This window comes from Ammospiza nelsoni, chromosome 9 (genome assembly GCF_027579445.1).
Source record: "Ammospiza nelsoni isolate bAmmNel1 chromosome 9, bAmmNel1.pri, whole genome shotgun sequence".
NCBI classification, from domain to species: domain Eukaryota; kingdom Metazoa; phylum Chordata; class Aves; order Passeriformes; family Passerellidae; genus Ammospiza; species Ammospiza nelsoni.
Window position 1 is genome coordinate 35,359,516 of NC_080641.1, and position 19,459 is coordinate 35,378,974.

A 19,459-nucleotide genomic window follows, 5' to 3' on the forward strand; every position below is an offset into this window, starting at 1 on the left:
TCAAGCAAAGTTGAATTTTTTTATTCTCTATCAAAAGTGGGTCTATAATTCCATATAGAAATGACAAATGTGCAACATAAATGACAAGTGGTTCATGAATTCTGCAGATATCCTCCCAGAAATGCAGGGTTCTAGCAGATGCCTTCAGCTGCCTGCACAGGAGGGCATTTGCAGCCAGCTGAAGGCAAGATTATTTTTGAACCCTTCAAAATTTGCTGTTAATATATAAAGTTTATATATCTACACATACACACACAGAGAAAGACTTTTTTATTATGTGTATATATAAAATATATACTAGATGGAAAGGCCCTCAATTATAGATGCATAACCACAAGCTGGAGCTAATTTGGCATTTTTCCTGTTTAAAAATGGATTTTTTTATAAAAATGAGTCAAGTTCTGACTCCCTGCTCAGAACCCAGCTGGGATTGGGAGCGAGGGCAGCGTTCCTCCAGCTCTGCCAGGGCACTTCCAGCCTCTCTTTCTTTTCTCATCTCTCTGAGGATGTGTTTTATACTAACACAGGTGGTTTTTTGAGAAAAAACGCAGCAGAATCCAAGGTGGAAATTCTGCTTTTCCAACTCAGAGAAAGCAGGGAAAGCATCCCTGATTCCCATCTCTATCCTTTGAAAGCCCTGGGATGAGAGGCCAGCAGGAGGAAGGCTGAGGCAGAGCTCCCTGGAGCTCCCCAGCAGCTGCTACAATCATTTTGCAAGGTAGATTTTGCTAGAAAATGCACTTTAGGCGTGCCTGTGCACAAACAGGTGCCAGGCACAACCCCCCACCCTCCCCCCAAAACAAAAACAAAACCAAAAAATCCATAATTTTATAAAATGTAAACCCAGTGATTCCATCAGGTCTCCACAGCTCTGCTTTGTCTGCAAAGCTCAGGCAACTTTGGTCGTGCTGGAGTTGGCAAATGCCACCAGGACCCCCCGTGCAGTGCAGAGACCCTGGAGCCCATTCCCTTGGCCAGGACAGAGAGGCAGAAAGCTCCTAAGGGGGACAGGGGCAGCAGGAATGCCTTGGGGAGCTCAGGGGGTGCCCACGGGGCGCAGGTACCTGGGGGAGCGCTGGTGCTTGGCCCAGGGGCTGGGCAGGAGGAGCTGCCCCTGCCTGCCCTATAACAAAATGCAGGTTTTCTTGTCCTTGAAGGGGTTCTCGGAGGCTGGAATGCCCATCAGCAGGGGATCCTTCTTGGCGTGCTCCTCACAGTACAGCATCAGGTCAGCCGAGGCCTTGGACACCTGCAGGGCACAGGGATCGGCAAAAATGGGGCTTGACATGGAGATGGCACCAAAATGGGGCACAGGGATCGGCAAAAATGGGGCTTGACATGGAGATGGCACCAAAATGGGGCACAGGGATCGGCAAAAATGGGGCTTGACACGGAGATGGCACCAAAATGGGGCTGAGGAATCAGCAAAATTGGGGTTTGACATGGAGATGGCACCAAAATGGGGCACAGGGATCAGCAAAAATGGGGCTTCACATGGAGATGGCACCAAAATGGGGCACAGGGATCGGCAAAAATGGGGCTTGACATGGAGATGGCACCAAAATGGGGCACGGAAATCACCAAAAATGGGGTTTGCCATGGGAATGGCACCAAAATGGGGCATAGGGATCGGCAAAAATGGGGCTTGACATGGAGATGGCACCAAAATGTGGCACAGGGATCGGCAAAAATGGGGCTTGACATGGAGATGGCACCAAAATGGGGCTGAGGAATTAGCAAAAATGGGGTTTGCCATGGGAATGGCACCAAAATGTGGCTGAGGAATCAACACAGAATGGGGTTTGACATGGGAATGGCACCAAAATGGGGCACGGAAATCAGCACAAATGGGGTTTGACATGGGAATGGCACCAAAATGGGGCACAGGGATCGGCAAAAATGGGGTTTGCCATGGGAATGGCACCAAAATGGGGCTGAGGAATTAGCAAAAATGGGGTTTGCCATGGAGATGGCACCAAAATGGGGCTGAGGAATTAGCAAAAATGGGGTTTGCCATGGGAATGGCACCAAAATGGGGCACAGGGCACAGGGAATCAGCACAAAGGAAATGGCACCAAAATGGGGCTTAGGGAATCAGCAAAAATGGGGTTTGGATTGTCATGGAAATGGCACCAAAATGGGGCTCAGGGCATTGGAAATCAGCACAAAGGGGGTTTGCCATGGGAATGGCTCCAAAATGGGGCTCAGGGCTGGGAGGGAGCCTCGTGGGGTGGGAGAGGTGCTGGGCATGCACTCATTCTGCAGGGCTCTGTCTGCTGGTGTGATCCCCAGGGAATGGGGGGAAGGATGGAGCCTGGGCTCCCTGGGGCTGCTGTGACACCAGGCAGGGAAAGGCTCCAGCTGCTCCCACAGGACTCTGCAAACAGGAGGGGCATCACACCACCATCATCACAAACCAGCCCTTGCCAACTACAGTACATCCTAAGTGCTTCTTCACCTGTCAACTTCTACCATACCATAAATACCTTAAAGCAAATAATCTAAAATCATCCTCATGATCCATCTTTCATAATTCTATTTCTCCAAAGTATCTAGTCTTATTTACAAAACCACCCTTTAGAACTTGTTTCTAGCTCCATTTCTCTCTCAACAATTTCTATCCTATTCCATTTCTAAATCAACATTTCTTATCTCAACATTTACATACAAATCCACACTATGTGAACCTTCTGTCAGGCTTTAAGAACTCTCTACAAATCCATTTCCCACAGGGCTTCAAAATAATTCCAGGGGGATTTTCATCTCTCCTGGAGGGACAGGACAAGGGGGAACAGCTTCCCACTGCCAGATGGGATATTGGGTGGGATATTATCTACAAGAAGTGTGTTTATTAATTATTAATTATTATTAATAAATGTCATTATTTATTATTATTTTATTATTATTTTATTATTATTTATTATTATTTATTATTCACTATTATTTATTATTATTTATTGTTTTACTACAACTTATTATTTATTATTAATAAATAATTTTATATACTTTATAAATATATAAAATATTATATATATAATTTTAATATATATGTAAATATATATTTCTATATATATTAAAATATATATTTTATATATTTTATATATCATTATTTATATATTATTTTTGTTTACATTATTTATATATTATTATGTTTATATATTATTATTAAGTATCAATAAATTAAATTATTTATTATTTCATATTATTTATAATTCACTAATATTAATTATAATTTATTATTATTTATTATTATTTAATATAATTTATTATTTATTATTACTTATTGATATTTACTATAATTTATTAATAAATTTATTTTTATTATTTCTTTTTATTAACTATTATTTGTTATTATTTATTGCTATTTATTTGGAATTCTTGAGCTTTGAGGGGGCAAACACTGAGCTGTGGGTGCACAAAGACAGCAGACCCACACAGACACTGTGCAACGTCCCTGTCCTGCAGCGAGGAGGAGGAGGAGGAGGAGGAGGAGGAGGAAGAACCCCCCTGAGCTCACCTTTATCCTCTCGATGGAGGCCTCGATGCGGAGCTGCTGCACGGTCCTGCGGGCCTGGGCGATGTTGTTGCTCGTGGTGGCTGTTTTGCCTGACATTTTCAGAGGGGCAGGGAGGCTCTGCAGGGAAACACAGGGGTTGTTATTGCAGCAGGCAGCACAGCGCCCTGAACCGCTGCTACACACACACAGGCAGCCAAAAACTCCTTTCCTGCAGTGAAACAGATCCCCCTGCAGATCCATGGGTGCTCCAAACCCTGGCCTGGGGCACTGCCAGGGATCCAGGCTCTGGGAATTCCATTCCATCCCGGCCCCTGCCCAGAAACAATTCCCAATTCCCAATGTCCCATCCAGCCCTGCCCTGTGGGAGCCATTCCCTGTGTCCTGTCCCTCCATCCCTGTCCCCAGTCCCTCTGCAGCTCTCCTGGAGCCCCTTGAGATCAAAAATGAATTTTCCCAGCAGGAAACTCCAACAGGCACTGCTGGGTTCCACAGGAACCCTGCCCATGCAGACCCAAATCCCTCTCTGGGATAACAAGGAGCTGTTTCACCAGGACACAAAGCACAAATCCACCACAAATGGAGCCCAAAGTCCCATCCAGCCCCTGCAGTTTCCCCTCACAACATTCAAAACCTGCAGTGTGAAAAACCCAACACACAGCAATTCATTTTTGTCCAGTAACAAATGCAGCTCTGAGAGGGCAGTTCAGGAGCTGCTGATTCCTCCAACTTTCCTACCTTTTTTTTTTTAGGTTAAAAAAGTTGCAGAATTAAAAGATACACCATTATTCTCTCATTTAACTGAGGAAAGGCCACACTCAGCCTTCCCTCCCCAGCCCCAAACCCCCTTTTGCCACTGGAGCTGTTGGAGTCTCTGGATCCCTTCCCACCCCACATGGATTGACCTCCTTAGGAAAGTTCCAGTGCTTATTTTCCCAGCTGCTTAGCTTTGTTAATAAATGAGATGGTTGGAAAAAAACAAACCAAACCAAAACAAGCCAAACCGTAAGATTTGAAAATTAAATTGCTGCGTTTGCCCATCTCCAAACAAACAGGAGCTTTAATAGCCCTCCTAAGATTACTAAACCTCTTCTGCAGGGAGATTTACAGCAACTAGGTCAGCTGCCCATAAATCTGTTTTCCTTCCCAGCTTCTGGCAATGCATCTGGGCTGCTGCAGCCATGGGATTTCTCCCAGGGCACCCCAGGACTCCCCAGATTGAACTGGAGGCGCCAGAATTCTGCAGAACGTGGGGTTCAGAGCCATGGGCAGGGTTTGCTGGGCCAGGAGGATCTGCCAGGAGGAGAAGCTGCTCCCTGAAGAAACAATCCCTCATTTGGAGAGGGCACAGCTCTGATTTCTAGGAAATGATCCCTGGTGCTCAGCAGGCAGCCCTGGGAGCCTCCCCCATCCCAAAACCTTCCCTTGGGATCTCTGGTGTGTCCCAGCTCCTCCTTCTGTGCTAAATGCACCATAAAATGAATTTTCAACAAGTTTTTCTGTTCGCTACCTAAACCAAAACGTGGCTGGTGATCCAGGCCAGGCTGGACAGGGCTTGGAGCCACCTGGGACAGTGGGAGGTGTCCCTGTCCTGGCAGGGGTGGCACTGGGGGGGTTGCAGCTCCTTTGCAGCCCAAAGCATTGCAGGATTTCCTGCTGTGACTCAGGCAGGAGGGGTTCCCTGTGGGGACACTGGTGACAAGCTCGGTCCCCTGTGTGTGACACAGCTGAGCAGGGCCCGGGCTGGTGGGGACAGAGATTCCCAAAGCCCAGAGCAGCTGCAGGCACGGCTGCAACTCCCCCTTGGGCCTGACTCAGAGCCTAAAAGCAGACAAAGGATCAGACCCAGAGCAGCCTCTCTGGCACCACCCTGCCATGGCAGGGCCACCTCCCGCTGTCCCAGGGCTCCAAACCCACCCAGCCTGGCCTGGGACGCTGCCAGGGACACAGGGGCAGCCACAGCTGCTCTGGCACCTGTGCCAGGCCTGCCCGCCCTGCCAGGGAAGGGTTTATTTCTCATTCACCCACTGCAAACTGCGCAGGAGGATTCCCACCAGCCACACTGCCAGGGAAAGCGAAAAGCACAGGAAACTTGCAGTGCACTTCCTGCAGCCACACCTGCACCTTTTCCTGTCCCAAAACACCTGCAGACAGGTGGAGCTGCCCCTCTTGCAGAGAACAGCCCTGTTCTTCCAGGCCTTGCCCCATTTCTTTCCCCAGGCTCTGGGTAATGAGGTTGCCATGCAGCAGATCCCCAGATCCGCCTGGGCTGCCTGCCAGAGCCCAGCTCCAGTGGGATAATTAAACTCTGGACTGTCTTATTTACTCTCTCAGAGCCAGGACTTGTGAGGCACCTGCTGAGGGAAAGGTAATTAAATCAGCCCTGCACACGCAGGGCTGGGGATCTGCTGGAAATCCCAGCAGCTCTGCCTGGAACACAGCTCCCAGTTTGCTCCAGTTACACCCAGCCAGCTCCTAGTGGAGCAGCAGAGCCTGGCTGGCAGCAGGGCAAACCCTCAGAGGTGTCTTGTAACTGCTTCTTTGAAATAAAGCAGATTTTGAGGTGAATAACTCAGAATTTGGATCAACAGAGCAGGCTGGGCAAAACACAAACCAACACCAGTGACAAGGACAGCACCTCCAAGTGTAACACCCTGCCAGCCCCTGGTTTTCCTGCCCTGGTTTTCCAGCCCCTGGTTTGTTTTCCAGGGCTGCCAGCAGGGATCTAAAGTTACAGCTGACCTGCAAATGCAGGTTCCAAAGGGCTCTCCCCTTGCAGAGCCACTGGAGCCCGGCTGGGCAGGGTGGGAAGGAGGATGGACGTGCCAAACTCGCCAGGGAAAGGGCAGGAAAAGGACACGGGGTGTTCCAAATGTCCCACTGGCCCTGCACACCCTGCAGGTCCCTGGGAATCCATGGAGCTGCTCCATGGAATCCAGGCTGGAGCAGCTCCAGCCCGGAAATGTCTGGATGCTGCTGCCCGATAAACCAGAAACAATCTCCACCCTGGGAATGATCCCACTTCTCTAAGATACACAGGAATGGGGGGAAAAGAGGGAAACAGGGAGCTGGACAAGCTCAGAGCTGCTGCTCCCAGCTCATTCCCAGCCCTGAGCTCGAGGTTTCAGTAATTCCACCACGAGTGCTGCAGGTTTCCAAGTGACCATTTCCAGTCCTGCAAACTTCCTGCTGTTTGTTGGAAGACTTTGAAGCTGGGTCTGGTTTGTCACCACCACCACAGGCTCTGGCTGCTGCCATTCTGCTCCCTCCCTCCTCCCTGGCATGCTCTCATCCTTCAGCTGCCACCCTGCAAACAATGTGGGAACAACACCAGCAAAACCCCAAATCCAGCTGCCCCTTGTAGCAGTTCACATCCCCCAGAGCTCACAGGAATTAAAAGAATAAAATTTTGCTTCTGCAGATGCAGGGATTTGTCGGGCAGGAAGGTGTTGGGAGGAGGAAGAGGGGATGCAGGGAGTGGCACCAAGCTGAGGGAAATCCCTATGAAGAACAGGGAGAAGGAGCCCCAGCGGCCCCTGGAGGGGTGGCAGGAGCAGGGGTGATGGCAGAGGCTGTGCTGGCCCCCGTGGCCCCTCCAGGAGCAGGCAGGAGCGGGGTGAGGCTGCCCTGGTCTCAGGGTGCCCTGCACTGATCCCCTCCCAGGAGCCCTGCGGGGGCCGGTCAGGACTTGAACGCTGGGCTTGGTTTTCCTACAGGGCACCCTTGGGAGCTCAGGCTTTGTCGGGACTTGCAGAACCTGAAAGTGCTCCCAGTCCAAGCCAGGAGGCCACTGCTGGCACTGAAGGTGGGGGCAGGAATGAACAGCTCAGCTCTGAGCAGGCACGGGAGCACAACCGGCCACAGCAACAGCTGAAACAATTCCACAGCAGCAGCACCAGCTTCTGGAATCGGGACGTTCCCCAGTTTTGATCTCTGATTTATCAGGCCTCCAGTGGAAGAATGTGTTGGAGGAACCTCATTGTGCCTGGCTCTGTTTCCAGCCCAAGTGCTGCAGAGGATTTGGAGGCGCAGTGGGAGCTCAGGTGTCCCCCTGGTCCTGCACACCCCGAGCACAGCAGCACCTGGAACAAGGAGAGCCAGGAAGGGTGGCAGAGGCACAGAGCCCCTGACAGCCCTGCAGGAGGGACAAAGGAGCACCCAAGGGGTGTCCCTGCCCACCTGAAACCCAAATGGAGCTGCTGCATCTCCCCAGCAAGGAGCTGCCTTGCCCTGGCAGGCCCAAGGACCTTGGAAAGGACCTGGGAAGAATGGATGATTATTCAGGGTGGAAAAAGAGTGGAAGGGCTGTGTGGAGGGGAGCACCTTGAGCTGCGTGCCTGCAGCACAGGCTCTGGGAAGGCCGGGTGCCATCCCATCCCCACTGGCACCTTCACTGGGAGCACTGGGAGCACTGGGAGCAGGCAGGCACGTCCCACTGCTCCTGCTGGGCAAGGAGGGAAGGGAGGGAGCAGGAATTGCAGCCCAGCAGCCCATCCCTGCCCCGGCCACGCTGCCTGCCTGGTTCTTCCTCCCAGCAGCCCAGGGGAAAGCCCAGGGCTCTGAGCGGGGCCGTGCTGACACCCAGTGGAAGCTCCGGGGCTGGAACCTTCTCCTCCTGCCAGAGAGAATGGAAATGGACCTGGGCAGCAGGAAAACAGGACACTGAGGGTGGAGCAAAGCAGGGACTCCAGATGCTTTTGGGTCAGTTCTCTCTTGATGGTGCTTTTGTCCCATCCCTAGAAGGGTCCAAGGCCACGATGGAGCAGCCTGGGACAGTGGGAGGTGGCCTTGCCCACAGCAGGGGTGGCACTGGGTGGGCTTTGAGGGACCTCCCAACCCAGATTCTGGAATTTCACAATCCTTATTCCCCACAGAGAGACAAGTGGTGCCATAGTCCATAGATTTCTGGGAGCACTGGATGGGTTTTGAGGTCCCTCCCAACCCAGATTCTGGAATTCCACGATCCTTACTCCCCACACAGCGAGCAGAGAGACAAGTGGAGACACAAATTCCACAGAATTCTGGGAGCACCCCGGGCCACTCCTGCCCTCTGCAGACTGAACACAACACCCACAGTGCAAACTCCACAGGAAAAATGGCAACAGGGGCCACCCACGACCTCCCTGCTCCCATCAAGAAGAAGAAGGATTTTTCCACATCTACCCCAAACCAAGCTGTGAGTAGCAGCTCCCTGGTTGAGCAGGTGAGAAGGGCTGGATTTTTAAGCAGGACTGGATTTTTAAGCAGGATTCAGGTGAGATTTACAGGCACAAATATCTTATATGCATTAGAAAAAGTTTAGGTTTGGTGAGAGAAAGGAAGATCCTCCCCAGACAAGATCCTGCCCCGGGAAAAGGAAAGCTGGAGCCTCTGGCAGCTGCAGGACCTGCAGAGGTTTTGGGGAGGATGGGGCTGCTCTGGGGTGCAGCACAGCTGAAGGGGCTGGGGCAGCTCAGGCAGCTCAGATTTCAAAGCCAATTTTGCAGCAGAAAAGGCCCAGCAAGGCCCAGCTCTGCTGCCATCCCCTCCTGGAGAGAGGCTGGATGAGAACTGGGAATTGTGGCAGATCCACCTGGTTTGCTGTCAGTGCAAACACAGAATGAAAGCCCCCTAAAGCACAGAACATCCATTTGTGGTGTTTCCTCCTTCAGAGAATTTACACTTGAGACTACTGAGAGATTTTACACTAGAGATCCTTTTTTTTTTTTTAATTATAAATAACGCTGCCAGTGTCTTAATTGGGGATTAAAACCCTTAATGATGTGAAATGAAAGGAAACAGACAACTCCCAAGATCTTCAATTGGACTTGGTGTTCTGGGTGTTTAATTAAGGCCGTGCTCCTCCATGGCCTCCTGTTTTTAAGTTATTCCAGCACCATCCTGCTGATCAAACTGGGCTGCAGCTCCCTTTGATTTCCAAAGGCAGCCCCCACTGTGGGATTCTGTCAAACCCAGTGCACATTCTGGGAGAGGAGCAGTGGAAAAACCTACTTTTGCTTTCCTCTGCATTTCTCCTGACTTCACTTTTTGTACCTTCAGCACACACAAAAAGTGGCTTTTAGATCAAGGTTACTTTGAAAAACATCTGAGCAGTGTTATTTTAAAGACACTGGAAAAGGCAATGAACTGCAGGGCACAGAAGGTCCCTGTTCCTCCCCACAGGGAGAGGAGGGAAAACTCCAAAGAGACATTTGCAAAGAGACTTTGAGCTGCATGAAAATCAGGCTGCAGAGCAGGAGAGGGCTGTGCTGGCAGCTCCAGCCTGGCCCCAGGCTCTGTGACCTTCAGCAGATTCTTTGTCTGGCACAGATAAAGCCTGGGATGCTCTGGGGAGAGCCCCACGGGGCTCAGCTCCAGGAACTGGGGAGGTGGGAAGGATTTCACCCCCTCCTTGGCTGCAGGAATTTATCCAGGTGCCTGTTTTTAAGGATGGGGGGGAATATAGAATAATTTGCATTTTTTGATGGTCAAACGAAACACGTGTAGCACAGCAAAGACACAAGTGATGAAGATTTGCAGGCTGGTAAGAAATTCCCTCTTATCAGGGGAATAAACAAGGAAAAGCTTAATTTCTGTGGGAAAAGCAGGTTTTCCTGCCCCCTGAATCCAACCCAAAAGCAGTCAGGCAGTTAAAATAATGAGGTGAAAAGTGTCAGCAGTCCTGCCAAGGTCTTTATATTTGTTCTGCTCCGGAATAAAATTAAATCACCAGGGTTTGGGACCTGTCATGCTGCTTCGTGTTTTGCATGAAATAAAAGAACCAGAGTGGACTGGAAACTCACCTACATAGGCAGACCTGCTCCGTGTCCAGCTTGCCTTGATTTTATCGGTGTAATGATCCTGAAACAAGAATAAAATCAAAGTTATAAGGATTTCACTGTTCAAGGAAGCCAGAGCTGGGGGGGGGGTTGGCACTTGTGGCTTAATGCTAATTACAAAAACAATATTTTGAGATTGGAAAATCCACCTCAAACTTGGAGCAGCCTGCGACAGTGGAAGGTGTCCCTGCCCAAGGCAGGGAGTGGGACTGGATGGGATTTAAGGTCCCTTCCAACCATTCCAGGATTCCTTTGACCCTGGAGCTGTCAGCCTGCAGTGATGTGTCCTCACAGCTGGGTGTAAATCAGTGCCCAAACAAATCTGAGAGCTCACATTCCCTGTGCAGGCCTTGCACAGCCACAGAGAAACCTGCCATTCTATCAGCCCTCACATCCCTCCAGGCCCTGGCAGGGCTCTGAGCTCTCCTGCATCCTTCTCCTCCCCAGCCCCAGCCCCTGAGGGTGCTGGAGCCATCAGGTGATGGGAGCCGGGTGAGAGCTGGAGCAGGGAGGGATTTACAAATAAAATCACCCTTCCCTTCACCCTGCTCAATCCCTGCAGTCACACCCAGCTCTGTGCCAGCTTCCAGCAGCTCCCAATCCACCAGGGGCTGGCAATGCCCCTGGCATTCCCAGTGCAGCTATCCCATATTGATGTTTTTGGCTCGATCCTTAAGCGTGGAACTGGGACCAGAGGCACTTCCTGAGCTGGCACAGCCAGGGCATGGCCGGATCTGGGATTTCAGCCTTTGGCATGGATCCGGCCTGCACTGCCAGGGGTGCTGCAGCCCTGGCACCCAGCCCTGGGACTGCTCCGTGCCCACCACAGCCATCCCTGCCCTCATTCCCAGGGAAGGAGGAGGCAAAAACCCACCTGAAATTCCCCAGGGATGGCCCTGAGCGAGGAGGCAGCTGTGGTAATTTACTTTGGGAATTTTAGGAGGAATTAGAGACAGGACTTTTGAATTGTTTTGGATGATCTGGTTTGTTTTTCTTGTCTTCTGCATAGGCAGGAAGGGGGAATTTGGCTCAAATCATTACAACATGGTTTAGAAGGTCTCAAGACCCTTAGTTATAAGACTTTTTAAGGAGTTATTGACTAATAAAACACTGTCAACAAGGATATTTATGTTTTGACTCAATCTTTAAATATTTTGTTTTATGGACTCACGCTACAGTGTAAGCTCTTTTAGCCAATCATGTTATGGCACACAAACTTACAGTGCTGCATTCTAAACTCTTTGTTTACTTCTGTAATTACTTTTACTATCTCTTGAACTCTAAAACTCTGAACTTCTTTTATTTAGCTAACATGTCTCTGGTTTAAACTATAAATCCACATTCTTACTTCTGGCACCTCAGTCTGGGAGCCTTTCCCAAGGTCTCAGATCAAATCCTGGGTTTAATTCCAAGCTTTGGCTCACAGGCCCAAAGTTCTGAGAGTTCCCTGCATTTCAGATTGCAGCAGGCAGCACGGGCAGTGTTCCCATTACAATCACACCCCACTTCCCGTGCTGGAAACGGGATCACACTTTTAACAAGTGCTGCTCTAATCACTGTGTGGAGGAGGAAAATAAATTGTGCTAAGGACAGTCTGCCTTGCCACAGTCCTTGTCCCCGTGCCAGGCTTGTCCTGTCCACATCCAGCAAGGAAACCAAAATAAATAAATGTGACACGTAACCTCCTCCAGGGACGTGTGACTGCTGCACAAAATCAAAGCTGGCATGGAAAAGCTGCTCCTCTGCTTATCTGTGCGACATCCCAACCTGCTCACACCCCCTGGACGCTGCCAGGGAAAAACAAGAAGAGTTTTTAAATTGGCTTGTGCATCCTGAGGGGGAAGCAAACACAGCCACAACAAGCAGGAATGGTTTGGGCTGGGAGAGAGCTCCAGGGATGAGCCAGCCCAAGCCCACCTCTAGTGCACCTGAGCAGTGATTCCAGCTCCTGGGGCTGCCCTCCAGCCCAGAGCCACACTGCTGCTCCTGCCTAATCACAGCTCCTATCAAGCCACTCATAAACCCCCACAAAGGCAGCATTGCTGGCATAGTTTGAGGCTGCAGTAATGCACCCCCTGCAAAAGCCTCCACTCGCTGCTGGGGAAGGAATAAATCAGGGAAGGGCACGTGGGCTGAGGAAATTCCACAGCTGCATGGGTCCCAGTCCCTGTGGCCAAGGCTGGCAGCACCAGCCAGCTCCTCCTGCTCTGCAGGAGTTCCAGCTCCAGCTGCAGCATCCCTGCTCTGCAGCAGGAATCCCTTGCAATGTCAACCAGACTGAGCTGGGAAAAGGATGGTCCCTGTCCCACAGAAGTCAGGGACACTTTCTGCTTATCCCAGCTCCAAGCTCAGACCAAAAACCCTGACCTTGGGAGAGGGCTTGAAGCTACAAACAGAGCTGAAAATGTAATTTGGGATCTGCTCAGAACTACTCACAGCAACCACAGAATGACAGACAGGTTTGGGTTGGGAGGGAGCTCAAAGCTCACCTCATCCCAACCCCCTGCCATGGCAGGGACACCTCCCACTGTCCCCAAGTGCCCAGCCTGGCCTTGGACACTGCCAGGGATCCAGGGGCAGCCACAGCAAATCTGGGCACCTGTGCCAGGGCCTGCCCACCCTCACAGGGGGGAATTTATCCCTAATATCTCATCCAAACCTGCCCTATTTTTCCCTTTCTACGATAACCACCCCAATGTTTCCCTGGTTCAGGCAGCAAGGGCAGGGTCCATCCCCCTGGAATTCTGCTGGAAACTGGGAGGGAGAATGTTCCCTCCTCAGCTTACAGCACCAGGAAACCTCCTGGTTATGGGCTCTGGGGGTGGCTGGGCACAAAGAAAACCCTCCTTTAGATGGGAACACTGGACAAAACCTTCCCCGTGAGCTCCCAGTGGCTCTGCACGGGGAATGGCTCTGCAGAGCAAAGGGGCGATGGCACAGAGCAGCTGGATCAGGGAGCAGGCTGGGAGTGCAGGCTGGGAATGCAGGCTGCTCCCTTCCCAGCAGGACTGAGAGGGGCTTTTCCACCTCCAAACCTCTGAGAGCCAGGCTGGAGAACAGCCCCTGCACAGGCAGGGCTCCTCAGAGCAGGGCAGGAGGGCTTAGATCAAACACCCACAGCAAAGGGTGCCAGAAACTCACCTGTCCCTGCACAGCACGACTGGAAATCCATGGGAGAGGGACGGGAAGAGAAAGGGGGTAAACAAAGGGGAGCAGGGCTGGCTCAGCCTGAGCTGAGGCCAGTGTTTAAACAAGGAGCTGATCCCAGCAGCCTCAGCTGCTGCAGCACAAATAACCCTCACAACACACTTTCTTCCCTCTCCCTCCTCCCCCTGGAACTGCAGCACATGCCAAGACGCTGATACGGACACAGGAAGCTGAATATAAACACATTGCCTGTTTTACCAAATATTCAAAGGAACACAACTAAAAATACTCAGCTGCTGGTGTCCAGGAACATCCCAAAGCTGGGATCCAGCCCCAGCCGGGGAGCTGGGATTTGGGGCACACTGAACCCCAGGCCCCAGCTTCCATAGAATCCCAAATGGCTGGGGTTGGAAGGGGACCTTAAATATCTTGTTCTGTTCCCTTTCCACGGCAGGGACACCTCCCACTGTCCCAGGCTGCTCCAGCTCCAATGTCCAGCCTGGCCTTGGGCACTGCCAGGGATCCAGGGGCAGCCACAGCAAAGCTGGGAATTCTATTCCAGGGCCTGCCCACCCTCCCAAGGAACAACTCCTAATTCCCAATATCCCATCCATCCCTGCCCTCTGGCAGTGGGAGCCATTCCCTGTGTCCTGTCCCTCCATCCCTGTCCAAAGTCTCTCTCCACCTCTCCTGCAGCTCCTCCAGGCCACACTGAGCTCACCCCAAAGCCTCTCCTCTCCAGGTGAACACTCCCAGCTGTCCCAGCCTTCCTCCCAGCAGAGCTGCTCCATCCCTGGCACCATCCTGGTGCCTCCTCTGGACCCCCTCCAGCAGCTCCAGGTCCTTCCTGTCCTGGGGGCAGCTCTGCAGGGGTGTCACCACAACATCCAGGAGTGGATCCTCTCCTCCCCAGGGACACCTGGCTGGAAGGGGCTCAGCAGCTCCCCAGTCAGGAGTGCTGGATCCCCTGGGATTGCTGGGTCCCCCGGGAGTGCTGGATCCCCACAGCCATGTGTCTCCCCAGGGGCTGGATGGACCCCACCACATTCCAGCTCCCATGGGTACCCCCACTGCTCCCCCACCCTCCTGCTTCTACCCCTCTCCCTAAAATCCCATGGGGAATCCCAGCACACCCCTGAGCACTGCTGTCACAGCCTCTGCTCTTTCTCATCAATCCTTGCAAAACACAGAATGGAAACTTTCTGCTTTTTTTCCAACTCTCTGTCTTTTTTTTCATGTCAGCAGTGCAGTCTCACCCTTCCAAACTCCCCCCAGGTGATTCCTGAGTTCAGAAATGGTGTGGGACCGAGAGCTCCCAACACTGAGTGCAGGGGGAGCTCTGAGGTTTATGAAAACGAGCCCCAACTGTGCAACAGTGCAAAATTCACCAAGCAGCTGCACAGCTCCAGCAGAGCAGCAATCCCAGGAGCCACCACACATCTGCAGCTCCCATTTCCCAAGAAAAACTGAGTCCATGATGACTCTCAGGCACTGGGGGTGCTCCATCCCAGTTAACGGAGTTCACTCCCAGTCCTGCCCTGCTCAGGGGTATTTCTGTGCCAGGCCACAGCAGCCTTGCCCCTTCCCCAGCGTTTGTGCAAGCACAGAGGGAGTTGCAGCAACTCAATCCTCCCAGGAACCCGGCCCCGTGCCTGGGCCAGGGCTGCGCTGTGCTTCCCTGATAACTGCAAACCTTTGGAAGCGCTTCCCTCCGCCCTGCCGCGATCTCTGCTCCGGCAAAGGGCACAAAGGCAAAGGCTGGGCCTTTACGGGGCTGAGCACGGAGCTCTGCAGCAATGTGGGGCTGCTTTCACAACAGAGCACGGCCACAGAGGGACACACTGGGCTTGGGGAGCTGGGGCCGAGGAATGAGCACCTTCCCAGCCCAGAATGTCGTGTTCAGCATCTCCCAGCAGCTCCTGCAGGGACGGTGGAGCCACAGAAAAAGGAGGGAGAGGGAGTTTTAAATAGGCAGGGAGAGACAGCACACAGGGAACGGCTCCCACTGCCACAGGGCAGGGGTGGATGGGATACTGGGAATTAGGAATTGTTCCTGTGAGGGTGGGAATAGAATTCCCAGCTTTGCTGTGGCTGCCCCTGGATCCCTGCAGTGCCCAAGGCCAGGCTGGACACCCTGGGACAGTGGGAGGGGTCCCTGCCATGGCAGGGGTGGCACTGGGTGGGATTTGAGGTCCCTTCCAACCCCAACCATTTGGGATTCCATAATTCTACCGTGTCATGAATCTGGTTCAAATATTCCGAGTCTTTTTATCAACAGAACCTAAAACCTTAAGAACTTTCAGTACTTAAAAAAGCTATCACATTATATTTGCAATGAAACCTACAGCACAACTCAGTAATTTGATTTAACACCAGCAAGACAGGAGAGATCAGCTGTTCTGCTGCCTGGGAGCCCAAGAAACTCCTCCAGGGCAAGAGGAGAATTTAATCTTTCAAGGGAAAATCCCCCACCAGCTGGGTGATTATGGAATGAGCTCGCCCTCAGCACCAGAGCACCACTGTTCCTCTCTGGAATTGATTGCTCCTTGATTAGAGAGACCCCAAATGCTGTGGTGCATCCCTGCCGGGATGGAATACGGCACTGAGGAGTCATTAACTCCACACTAATCCCTCAAGCTCATTTAGTGGCACCGAGCAGCACAAAATCCTGCCACTGTCCACTGCCCACCCTCCACTCCCAGAACTGCGCCAATTCAGAATTTCTGAACCAATTCACACCCCAGACAAACACACACAAGTAAAAGTGTCCCTGATCCTGGGGGTTCCGAGCCAATTGAAACCCCAGATAATCACCCGGGAATTCCATTTTGCCACTTTGCAATTGCCACACTAATTAAGTCATAGAATCACGGAATGTCCTAAGCTGAAAGGGACCCATGAGGATCATCAGGTCCAGCTCCTAGCCCTGCACAGGACAACCCCAAAATGTCACCCTGAGCCCTGGCATTCCCAGGGGATCTGGGCAGTGCCCACCACCCCCTGCAGGAAGAACCTTTCCCACAATCCAACCTAAACCCCTCCTGACACAGCTCCTTCCTAAAAACACCAGGCTAAAACCACAATATACACTCAAAACCCTCTTTGCCCCCACTCCCAAAAATGTAAAGAACTCCAGCTTGCAATAGAGAATCTCAATGTTAAAGTTACTAAAGGAACTAAAAAATGCCAAGAGTTGAGCTCGATGATCCGTGTGGGCCCCTTCCAGCTCAGGATGTTCTGCAATTCCATGATTCCCAGCAATCCTATTACTGCAACAGGGTGTGTAATCGCAGTATCAACACGAAACCTCCTGGAATAATGACGCTTCCCACTAATTAGCCTCCTTCCCACACTCAGCCCACAACTCCCCGCACGTGGGAAACTTCCTCCGCCAGGCACAGCTCCGCGATCCCAAGGAAAACCCACGGGCTGGCAATGCTAAAATCGGGGAAATGGAAAGGATTTAGCTGAAAGCTGGGGCGGCCCCCGTGGAGTCGGAGCCGCCAGCTCTGGGTGTCCATCGGTGCCACGGGGAAGGTCAGCAGGGAAGGAGGCGGGAAGGAGAAGGAAAGGAAGAAAAAATTTGCCTATTTTAGGATTATTTCTGCCTAATTAAGCACACAAATTTTTACACAATTAAGCAGCTTTTCCCTCACTCCCGTGCCACTTGTTGAACCACACCACACCCGCCGGGAACCCCCTCTCAGCACAACCAAAAACCGCTTAAAAAACCCCACAAAAAACTCCAGACCCACCCCAAAAGCCGCCAGGCACCGCTCGGGCCCGGCCCGCCCCGCCAGGCCCCGCGGCCGCAGGGGCCGGGCCGGCGCTCCCCGCTGCCCCCGCGGGGCCGGGCGGGCTGTCCCGGGTGGCGGAGCTCGCTGTTCCCGGTGGGAACCCCCCTGTCCCGGGCGATCCCGGTACTCACCGAGCGCCGCTCCCGGTGTCTCCACGGGCGACCGGAGCGGGAGCGGGGGCCACGCCCACCGAGCCAAGCCCCGCCTCCATCCCAAGCGGCCCCGCCCATCCCCGCATGGCCCCGCCCCGCCCCGAACGGGGCGGGGCGGGGCCATGCGGGGATGGGCGGGGCCAGGAGAGTGGTGGGCGTGGCCACGCTGTTCTCCAGGGGTTGCTGAAGGCATGGAGGATTTGGGAATTTTGGGAGTCAGGGAGGGGCAGATGTGGTATTTGCAAAAACTTGTCTGCTGCCCCAACGAGCCCGGCGTGCCCGTGCTTGTGGGGCTTTGATCGCCTGGGAATTCATTTGTCTGCAGAGGCAGGGGAGGGTGTGGGTTGAAATTTAAATGCGGGCTCCTGCATGGGAGATGCAGGAGGGAGACGGGCTGGGAAATGAGGGTGGAGAGGCAAGGTTGTCCAGGGGAAATGGGGCTGCTCCATCCGTGGAAGTGTCTAAGGGCAGGTTGGACAGGGCTTGGAGCAGCCTGGGACAGTGGAAGGTGTCCCTGCCATGGAATGGGATGGGCTTTAAGGTCCCTCACAGTCTGGGATTCTACAAAATTCCAGGAAAACTGGGGAAGATGCTGCGCTCATCCCTATCCCTCTGCCCAGAGTACGTCCCTATGGAGCATCCCTGCCCTGAGAGCACCAGGAAAACCTCTCTCTCCTCGTTCTTTTCCATGGTTTTGCCCGCTGTTGCTGTCCCTGGCACTGCCAGGCTGCCCCGGCTCCAGCCTGTCTCCAGAGCGGCTTTTATGGGAGAGGAGATGGGATCACCAGCCTGGCCGGCTCCTCTCGATTGCCATTCCAGCTGGGAGAGCAGGGATGCACGGGAGGACCTTGTCCTGCATTGCGCCCCAACGACAAAAACCCAAACAAAACCATCAGGAACACTGATAAAAGGGAAGGAATTCCTGGTTCGGTTCCCAGTTAAAAACACAGGAATCCGGTTTTCCCGAGTGTGGCCACCAGCCAGGGAAGCGTTGCCCTCTCGTGGGCTAAAGCAGCAGCAGCTTCCCACCATTCGGCCCTAACCGAGAGCTTAATTAGCCAGCGTTAATGAACTACCTGTGTGCCCATAGCGCAGCATTTTCCAGCGAGCAGCCCCTGACCTGAGCAGGAGCTCCTCGGGCTTCCCTGGAGCTCGGCAGGGATTCCCAGGAGCTTTGCTGGGGCTCCTGTCCCGCCCTGCCCATGGACTGGGCACACACTGGGAGGGCACCCTGGCATTGAACTGGGCACACACTGCTCGCACTGGAGCTTGTACTCTGCATACTGGGAGCACTGGGACATGCAGTGGACACGCTGGGAGGGCGCACTGGTTTGAACTTTGTGTTTCCTCTATTAAACATTTATTTTCCTCTCCACCAGGGGTGGGATAAAGGCTCAGCTAGAGGGGATCTCTTGTTTTTCCTCCCTTTTGCTCGCTCCCAGACACACACCCAGTGGATGTCCCACCTTTGTCTGAAGGCAGGACTGGGCTCTTCATATCCTGGTGATACAAGCACGGGTTTCCCTTTCTCCTACAAGCACAAATATTTATGTAAATGTTTATTATTGTTATTAGTGTGTGCTAATAGCCTAAATCAGAGCACTCACTCTTAGATACTGGGAAGGAATTGTTCCCTATGAGGCACAGGATTCCCAGAGCAGCTGTTGCTACTCCTGGATCCCTGGAATATCCAAGTCCAGGCTGGACAGTGGGAGGTGTCCCTGCCATGACAAGGGATGGGCTTTGAGATCCCTCCCAACCCAAGGCAGTCTGAGGTGAGACACTGGGAGGGCCCTGGAGCAGTATCCAGGGTGGAATCCTGTCCCCACCAGCATTTATCTCTGTGAACTCTCGTTATTTCCTGCACAACGAGGTTCAGAGTTCAGCCAAGGGCTGCCTGCAGTGCTCAGCCCGGGAGGGTTTGCAGCAGCTCTGCTCTCAGGGTGCACTTTGGCCAGAGGAAGCAAAGCCAGATTTCTTCTGCCTGTTTGACGGTGCTGCTCCTTCCCACCTCGTGTCCCCTTCCATGGA

General features: G+C 52.6%; 1 protein-coding gene across 2 annotated transcripts; it reads right to left on the reverse strand.

The window, feature by feature from the left end:
• Window positions 1-17,493, reverse strand: GNG12 (G protein subunit gamma 12). Of its 2 annotated transcripts, none has more exons than XM_059478653.1 (4): window positions 17,408-17,493; window positions 10,297-10,354; window positions 3,518-3,634; window positions 1-1,249 (listed from the first exon to the last, which is right to left on the reverse strand). In XM_059478653.1, exons 3-4 carry the CDS (start codon window positions 3,611-3,613, stop codon window positions 1,124-1,126), a joined length of 222 nt encoding a protein of 73 aa, XP_059334636.1. In that variant the 5' UTR covers window positions 3,614-3,634; window positions 10,297-10,354; window positions 17,408-17,493; the 3' UTR covers window positions 1-1,123. The 2 variants fall into 2 exon arrangements, with proteins under 2 accessions (XP_059334636.1, XP_059334638.1); XM_059478655.1 differs by lacking the exon at window positions 17,408-17,493 and adding an exon at window positions 13,474-13,558.
• Window positions 17,494-19,459: the final 1,966 nt, after the last annotated feature.